Source organism: Triticum urartu, chromosome 2A (assembly GCF_056163025.1).
Source record: "Triticum urartu cultivar PI428250 chromosome 2A, HENAU_Tu73, whole genome shotgun sequence".
NCBI classification, from domain to species: domain Eukaryota; kingdom Viridiplantae; phylum Streptophyta; class Magnoliopsida; order Poales; family Poaceae; genus Triticum; species Triticum urartu.
In genome coordinates, this window is record NC_141874.1 from 715,860,889 (window position 1) to 715,869,827 (window position 8,939).

At 51.3% G+C, this 8,939-nt stretch overlaps 2 protein-coding genes across 2 annotated transcripts; both read right to left on the bottom strand.

The window, feature by feature from the left end:
* Nucleotides 1-767: 767 nt before the first annotated feature.
* On the bottom strand, nucleotides 768-4,067 carry LOC125538082 (putative receptor protein kinase ZmPK1). The gene has a single exon (XM_048701385.2). It carries the CDS (start codon nucleotides 3,376-3,378, stop codon nucleotides 883-885), a length of 2,496 nt encoding a protein of 831 aa, XP_048557342.2. The 5' UTR covers nucleotides 3,379-4,067; the 3' UTR covers nucleotides 768-882.
* Nucleotides 4,068-4,204: 137 nt separating this feature from the next.
* On the bottom strand, nucleotides 4,205-8,581 carry LOC125539984 (COP9 signalosome complex subunit 5). The gene is made up of 6 exons (XM_048703541.2): nucleotides 7,875-8,581; nucleotides 6,162-6,443; nucleotides 5,928-6,075; nucleotides 5,740-5,819; nucleotides 4,742-4,822; nucleotides 4,205-4,644 (listed from the first exon to the last, which is right to left on the bottom strand). Exons 1-6 carry the CDS (start codon nucleotides 8,265-8,267, stop codon nucleotides 4,534-4,536), a joined length of 1,095 nt encoding a protein of 364 aa, XP_048559498.1. The 5' UTR covers nucleotides 8,268-8,581; the 3' UTR covers nucleotides 4,205-4,533.
* Between the last annotated feature and the right edge of the window lie 358 nt (nucleotides 8,582-8,939).

The following is an 8,939-nucleotide window of genomic DNA, read 5'->3' on the forward strand; positions in this document are numbered from 1 at the left end:
GAGTGACAGAAGTTTAAACCCTAGTTTATGTGTTGCTTTGTAAGGGGCTGATTTGGATCGACATGTTTCATGCTATGGTTAGGTTTACCTTAATACTTTTGTTGTAATTGCGGATGTTTGCAATAGAGGTTAATCATAAGTGGGATGCTTGTCCAAGTAAGGACAGCACCCAAGCACCGGTCCACCCACATATCAAATTATCAAAGTACCGAACGTGAATCATATGAACGTTATGAAAACTAGCTTGACGATAATTCTCATGTGTCCTCGGAAGCGCTTTTCTCTATATAAGAATCTGTCCAGACTTGTCCTTTGTTACAAAAAGGATTAGGCCACCTTGCTGCACTTTATTTACTTTTGTTACTTGTTGCTCGTTACCAATTATCTTATCACAAAACTATCTATTACCTATAATTTCAGTGCTTGCAAAGAATACCTTGCTGAAAACCGCTTATCATTTCCTTCTACTCCTCGCTGAGTTCGACACTCTTACTTATCGAAAAGACTACGATAGATTCCCTATACTTGTGGGTCATCAACCATCCCTCTAAGCCTCGCCGCAACAGAGAACTCCGGTGATTCGGTGCAACCCCCCCCCCCCCCCCCCCCCCCCCACACACACACACACACACACACAAAGATAGATAATTAAGAAATTTCTTCCCCCTAATAGTTTGGAATGAAGGAAGGAAGAGGTGACTACGTCTGCAAAAAAAATTCCAGGTACCTGATAAACAGCAAAACCGGCTGAATATTGTACAGTAACCATGAGTCAGATACAAAATTGATAATAAATAAAATAATACAAAATTCAGATCCTCCTTAATTGGAACGATCGGAAAGCCTGATTCTCAGGTGCTAATCGTCAGGTATTGATTCAGTTCAGACCATGTGGCTGATCTCCGGGACCGGAGACGACGCGTGGCGGAGCGACGGCGGCACCACGTCCTGCGACGAGAGGAGCATCTGCACGACGGCGTCCATGCTGGGCCTCCTGCCGGGGTCGTCGTCCACGCACGACACCGCCACCTCCAGCATCGCGGCCGCCTGCGGGTGGCTGAAGTCGCCGCGCAGCCGCGCGTCGACGAACTCCTCCAGCCACGCCTCCTGCAGGTCCCTCGTCTCCTCCCTCAGCAGCGCGACGAGCCGCGGGAAGTCCATGCGCAGCGCCTCCCCTCCCCCTCCGTCCACCTCCCAGTCGCACACCCGCTGCCCACGGAGCAGCTCCAGCAGCACCACGCCGAAGCTGAACACGTCGGCCTTGCCGGTGATGGGCAGGCTCAGCGCCCACTCCGGCGCGACGTACCCCCTGGTGCCCTGCACCCGGGACAGCACCCGCCCGCGCTCGTCCCGCCGGCTCAGCAGCTTCACCAGCCCGAAGTCGTTGATCTTGGGCTCCAGGTCCGCGCCCAGCAGGATGTTCTCCGGCTTCACGTCGCAGTGCACGATCCACTCCAGGCACTCGTGGTGCAGGTACGCCAGCCCCTTGGCCACGCCCACGGCGACCCCGTACCTCGCGTGCCAGCCAAGCGTGGCGGCGCCGTCCTCGCCGTCGAGAAAGAGGACCTTGTCGAGCGAGCCCTTCTCCACGTGCTCCGACACGAGGAGCCGGTGCGAGTGCTCGGAGCAGAAGCCGAAGATCCTGACCAGGTTCATGTGGTTGATCCGACCGATGACGCTGAGGTCCGACCGGAACACCTCGTCGGTCTGCATCTCCTCCTCCAGCCGCGTCACGGCGACGCTCCGGCCGTCGTCCAGGACGCCCTTGTACACGGCCCCCGACGCGCTCCTCCCGACCTCCTCGCTGAACTCGGAGGTCGCGGCCGACAGCTCGTCGTACGTGAACCGCCTGAAGTGGTTGAGCACCAGGCTGTACCCTTCGTCGCGGATCCGCCGCGCCGCCGGGTCGGCCCGGAACACGAACAGGTACCCGACGGCGATAAAGATGGCCTCCATGACGAACAGCCCGGCCAGGAAGGAGTAGAAGTAGACGAAGTTGAGCTTGCTGCCGGCGGCCAGCAGGTAGGAGGCGCTGCTGTTGGCGTTCACCTCGCGCACGGTGCACCTGTGGCCGCCGAGGCGCAGCACGGAGGGGTCGAGGTTCTGGACGCGGCGGGGCACCTTGAGGTAGATGACCTGCTTGCTGTCCGGGCGTCGGCCGTTCCAGAGCGCGATCTTGGGGTAGCACTTGCCGGAGCCCTGCTTGTAGCCGAACGCCTCGCAGTTGCAGTCGTCGAGGCAGATCTGGCGGCACGTGTCCAAGGTGAGCGCCTCGGTGTAGTTGAAGTCGAAGCCCCAGTAGTCGGCGGCCGGCATGGGCGCGAAGTACACGTCCTCGCCGCACCGGACGTCGAACTCGCGCCGGCAGCCCTTGCTCCAGTCGCTGGCGTTGGCGACGACGAACCCCTCCGGGCACGAGCACACCGGCGCCCCGCCCAGCCCGTACGTGCACAGCCCGTAGCGGCCGCAAATGCCGTGCACGTCGCATTGGCGCGACATGGCCGCCCACGTGACCCGCCACGTCCCACGTGACCGGCCGGAGACGTCGAGGCTGTACTGGCGGAGGTTTCCGTCGTAGTCGAGCGTGAGGCGGCGCATGACGCCGGCGTCGCCGAGGTCGGAGGCGTTGAACTTGAGGTTGTCGCTGGCGTAGAAGCGGCCGCGCGCGCTGAGGCTGCCGTAGCGGCTGCTGTTGTAGGCGGTCCGGTTGTTGTCCCACCACTTGTTGAACGGGTTGGGCCAGTAGTTGCTGCTGATCTCGGGGCCGTCGTACATGAGGTTGAGGATGTTGTTGCTGTCGAAGTAGAAGTTGTAGAAGCCGGAGTAGGGCAGGCCCCTCGCCGACGCCGACACGAGGCGGCGGTACCGCGTGATGGGCTGGCCGGGGAGGAGCGTGTCGGTGGGCCAGTCGAAGCTCTGCCAGAGCGCGCGCCCGGACGCGTCGGACACGACGAGGTTGCCGGAGTCGAGCAGCTCCGCGCGGTCCGCGCCGGCGTCGCTGGTGTTGGTGCTCCACACGACGCGGCCGTCGAAGTCCCGCAGCACGAGGGAGCCTTCGTGCCGGAGCTCGGCGCGGGAGCCCCGGCCGTTGACGGGGGCGTCGCGGTTGGCCGCCCAGGCGACGGTGGCGTCGGCCGAGGCCGTGAACCAGATGGCCAACGTGTAGGCGTTGGTGGCCACCTTGCGGAAACCGCACGAGAAGTTGCCGCCCGGGGACACCAGGGCGTGCACGTGCCGGCCGGAAGAAGACGAAGACGACGATGCGGCGTCCTCCACGGCGAAGGAGTCGCCGCGCCACATGACGCTCCGGTGGTCGCCGTCGGAGAGAGCGATCCAAGGCAAGGTGGCGAGCATGAGGAAGACCATGAGCGCCCTCATGGCGTTTGCTCCTCCGCTCCCCAAGTGTGCTACGTACGTGCAGCTCGTCAAGGCCGGCAATGGAGCAAGGCAGGCGAAGCTGCTGGCTGCGACAGGTGACAAGCTGGTTCTGGTTCATCATGGGTGCTGCGAGCTTCTTATAGTGAGCGATCAGCACACGCGCGCACGGTGCGATTGTTGGCGGCTGGCTTCTGATAATCCAGATGTTGGGGGAGACACGGTCATGGTCACATTGAAATGACTCCCGTCGTCTCTGAGTTTGGTCAAGGTATTTTCAGACTAGCAAGAAGCCCTGCATATTGGGAAGTAAGCCATTGAACGAGTATGTCCGCTATCTTATTTCCATTTGTATAGCCGCCGCCTGGCCTATGTGCTACAAGTTGTGTGATTGACTTGTGGATTAGTGGACCGGGAATGTTTGTCAAGTTTCCTCAACATAGCGTAGACTTGGACACGTTCCATTTACTGCACTTCAATTGCAGAAGCAGCCATGTTTACACGGAACCATTAGTCAAGGCACGAGAACGATAAACACATCAAACCTCGGAAGCATCAACTAGGCCGGTGAGGGCAACTATTGGCTTGTTTTGCACCTGGAGTTATGTTGATTGGAGTCACAAACGATGGTGACGTACCGCTACTAGCGACACAAAAATAGAATGTCGCAACATCTTGCTTTCACGTCAAAGTCAAACAAACAGAGAACATCGCAAACATTGCAGCTCTACGGCTCGAGATTGAAAAGGTCTCGTGATCGCAGCAGCTTCGGGCGAGCCGGGATTTTAAGAAGTATACCGCTTATAAGTCTTAAACTATGGGCGCACTGTTTGATAAGAGACCTTGAACATAGCTAGATTGTGCCAACCAATCAGAAAGGCAATCAACATCCACCAACATAATAGCCGCATAGTTTACCCAAGGTGACTTCAACCAAACTCCTAAAAGTAAATAACAGAACCTCTCAGTGGCATCACTAGATGCAAAAGGTAACTCGTAATTACATGCAAATTCTGATTTGACAGATGATGAAGCTCCCAGCCGACGAAAGTTCGAATCAGATAACTATGCTGGCCACGATTCGAAGTGATGAAACGGCTCGCAAGCCCGGTGTAGGTTAATCCAGCATCAAAATGTGAAGGCATTTCACTGGAACTCTCATGCTTCGACCATGGGCTCAGGCACAGGTGAATCTGGGGCGGTTCCGCTTGCGCTTGCCTTGCTTTTGCTTGACGGGTGCACAGAGTTGAAGAGGATGTCCTTGATGACCTTCAAGGATCAAATCATACAAGTTGGGGGGGCAAACATCAGAGATTTGTACCAGGAGAACTAAAACACTATGGAGTTCAGGCAAATTAAGATTTACCTGTGACATGAGACCATGAACCTGTTCAGCAGTAATTTTGGAGCTATCCCGGGTTACCTTAGCCAGCGGCGACTCCTCTTGCTAGAGAAACCATAAAACCAAAGAAACGACAGAAACCACATTTAGTTCACCAATAAAAAATAGTTCAATCAGAGACAGTAAATAAACTGGATAACCTGCCAATACAAGATTACAAAGCAATAAGAACTTAGGAGTGCCAACTAATTAATAAACTGATCCACGTTGGAAAGTAAAAGATGGGCACAAAACTGAGTGAACTTGACAAATAAATAAATCATTTGTGCCTGCAGGTGTGTAAATAATTACGGCGCAGGAGGAACATATTACAAAACTAAAATACCAATGCAATATCTACAGAACTGTACACAGCCCCTCGTTTCATGCAGTTAAGCTCAAGCACAATCAAGTATAAATTGACATACCACACTTCACAACTAACTAAGCATGGAATTGAAGTGGAATCAAAGTATAAAACACTATCAGCCATTCCTAGAAGGTCAACCATCAGAACTTCACAACTTCTCATTTATCCAAACAAGTTTTTCTCAAGCACAACTTCTCAATTCTTACTAGTACTGATCTTACACACCAAAATAAAATTTGCATCATATCGACTATGCTTTCTTCCTTCAACAAATAAACAACATATACCAGATTTGTAACATATCCAAACGAAAATCTAACAAGTGACAGTCAGACAAATAGGGCCATCCACTTACTATAGGAAGTGACAAAGAATAACAAATCACACAACATCATAATAACTACTCCCTCTGTCTTGCGAAAACGTCTTATATTATGGGACGGAGGGAGTAGGTAACTGTATATTGATATGATACAATGAAAGATGCAGAAACGGAAATAATTATGCAGCCATCAAGATAGTGCTGGACCAGTGAACTTCGGAAGGGCAAAAAGGACAGTGGTGTATACACTGAGGTAACCAGAGTTTAAAGGGCATGAACACAGAATCTGACCTCTTTCTTTCGCTGTGATGGCATAAGCATGCCAAATCGACTGTGTGCCAGTTGCCCTTCAGCTTGCTCTAGTTTATCAGCTGCACAGCACAAAATTATTTACCAATGTCCCACAATTTATTGGAAGGCCAAACAAGATATAACCAAAAGCCAAGTTCCTAGAAATATTCCTAGAAGGAAACGCTTACCTAAATCAAAGATTTGTCCAGCAACATAATCCCTGTTGCCCAGAAGTGGTGATGAAGATAATGTGTTGACCCAGTACTTGTTCCAGAGTAGATCAAGGAGGTGAGAGTCCAGGGATGACTTGAAATAGGTTATATCCAAAGAATAGTACTGCATGAAAATTACAGTGAGAACAGAACTAAACCACACTTTGCAACAAATAAAAATATAAATAATAAGAGAATTGATCACATTACCTGTTTGCAGTGAACACCAAAATCTTCTATCTTGTTGAGTGGTATGGTCTGATACTCAGACACAGGCTCATCCGGTGGCTTGTAATCTTTTGGGTATGTCCTAAAAGCTCCAATGTCCACTTTACCAGCAGAAACAGTCCTTGTAGGGTCTATCACAACAGCCAACCATGGTTCTTGAAACTGCTGATTAAGCATCTGAGTTGAAACATCAATGCCTGACAGCCAGCATCCATAACCAGGATGTGAGTGGTACCAGCCAACCACATTTTCCAACCTTCCAGCCTTTCCATATGAAGAACAAATTCAAGTTAGTTTGATCAGTATTTAACAGTAAACACCTAACACACACCTGCACGTGCATATATTACTTCCCAAGTTCACATATCTCAGTTGCGGCACTCTCTAAAATATTCTTTGCCAAAACAGATTAAACAAGCACAAATGCACAATCAAGGATATGTACTGTATCTAAGCTTTCCAAAACAGGGAGGCGAAATCAGAGATTTGGATAAAATAGCAAATACAGAACAATTCTATACATGAATTCAATGGTGAAAGAAAATATGGAAGCATTGGGTTCTGTTCAATCCCACACTAAATACTATGCCACCACTAGTAATTAACCATGGTCCTACGAAAAGGAAATCGAAACAACCACGACGTAAAACGTGCATGACCACTACTTTCTGGAATTCTGCTACTCAGCGAGATAATCCATCGCTTTTTTTAACATCACGAAATGGTATTCACGTACACGTAAGAGCGGGCTGAGCACGCCAACTTTTTGGCGAGCGATTCCTACGCCCTCGCCGCGCCTATGGTTTGGCGAAAATTACACAGGGGCTTTCATGGCACGCTGGGCTAGCCAAAATATTGGCCTCAATCCAAACGGCAGCCAAAACCTGTGGGAACGCCAATATTTTGTTAAGGATAGCTTTGGCTCAAATCCAAACACACCCTTACTTCCCCAGTTCACATATCTCAGTTGCAGTTCTCTCTAAATTATTCTTTGCCAAAACAGATTAAACAAGCACAAATGCACAATCAAGGTACTACTCCCTCCGTCCCAAAATAAGTGTCTCAACTTTAGTACTACTTCATACTTAAGTTACAGTTGAGACGCTTATTTTGGGACGGGGGGCGAAATCACATATTTGAATAAAATAGCAAGTACAGAGCAATTCTAAAAATCAATTCAACGGTGAAAGAAAATATGGAAGCATTGGGTCCTGTTCGATCCAACACTAAATACTATGACACCACTACTAATTAACCATGATATATTGATACAGTTACGCGCGAATCCATAATCATGTTTCCACTTTCTTGCATCAGATCACCCAGTATGTCAGCAAGCTAACTCAAATCATCGATATCTACAACAGGGACTGATCTGAGGGCAAAATTACACAAAGGCAGACAAGTTCATAACTAAAAAACAGAACTATTAAGATCATATAAGCAACAAGGAATTGCCCACATTTAACTGCACAAGTTGGATGCAGCTAACCATAAGACGAACATAGACACCAAATTAGCAGCATTGCCTAATAATCAACCCCAAAGCTTTTCAACATGACAAGGTACTAGCACCAACTATTAGCAATTTTGATGTGCACAAGAACATGGCCAGTCTATTTGGAGCAACATTGCAGTATCTGGTCAGATCGAGAACTCCGAAGAATAAACAGGGGCGGTGGAAGGGCGCGGTACCTGCTTGTTGATGGTTGAGTACTCGACCATGTACTCGTAGGCGTCGGCCTGGGCGTTGACCCTGGTCTCGGTGCCCTCGACGGGGAGCGCGAAGGCGTCCATGACGATGATGGAGTCGCCCTCGAACTTGCCCTGCATGAGGCCCATGATCTCGATGGTGCCGCCGGCGCGGGCGTGGACGACCATCTTGAGGAGCGCGAGGGCGGAGATCCTGGCGCGGCGGAAGTGGTGCGGGTCGGTGGCCCAGGGCTTCTCCTGGTGGGCCCGCGCGTTGGCCGCCTCGTCGTAGTGGTAGATCGCGTCCATGGCGTCCGGGTCGGAGGCGGCCGCCGGGATGTTGTTCTCCAGCTCCCACGTCTGCCTCGCCACCGCCGACGACGAGGTGGGCTCCATCGCGCTGGCTGGCTGCGCCGGGCGTCGCTGACGGCAGGCCGGCGGGCAGGCAAAACCCTAGCTAGGAGCGGAAGGGGGGAGGAGGACGAAGGGGAATAGGGGTTTCTCTGCTCGGTTCGGGCTCCGCTCTCCAATATGTGGAGAGGAGACGTGGCCCGTGGCCGCTAGATGTGTATATTGGGCTGATTCCTCCGGGCCGGGTCGTGCTTTCCAATACGGGAGTTGGTAATCTATTGGGCTTTACAGGCTGAAGTGTTGCGAATATATCCTTGGCACATATGGATCCAATCCAAGCGTATTTTTTCTCGAGACCTCTAATCTGAATCCTCTGTATCTTTATCTCTTCTCTTACCTAAAAAAGACGAGTGTTCCCTCTCCCGTCCTACATCCCCCTTCATCCATCCTCCTCGTACAACCCCCTCCCCCCATGCTTTCATCTTTGGTAACCCTCTCCCACGCTTTCATCTTTGGTAATCATCTCTACTTGCCAAAAAGAAACGGAGTGTCCCGTCTCTCATCTTATGTCCCGCGCCCCTTCATCCATCCTCCTCGTGCACCCTCCTCCCCCTCCCACGCTTTCAATTTTGGTAACCCCCTTCCACGCTTTCATCTTTACTGAAACAAGATTTTCCCCTACTTTGTATTCCAAAGCAAATCATCATTATACACAAC

Excerpts from the sequence above, each read along its gene's own strand:
- LOC125538082 (XM_048701385.2), bottom strand. The coding sequence starts at position 3,378 with ATGAGGGCGCTCATGGTCTTCCTCATGCTCGCCACCTTGCCTTGGATC.
- LOC125539984 (XM_048703541.2), bottom strand. The coding sequence starts at position 8,267 with ATGGAGCCCACCTCGTCGTCGGCGGTGGCGAGGCAGACGTGGGAGCTG. Across the intron at positions 6,076-6,161 it reads TTGGTGTTCACTGCAAACAG|TACTATTCTTTGGATATAAC; the intron begins GTAATGTGATCA and ends ATTTTCATGCAG. Across the intron at positions 4,645-4,741 it reads TTCATGGTCTCATGTCACAG|GTCATCAAGGACATCCTCTT; the intron begins GTAAATCTTAAT and ends TGATCCTTGAAG.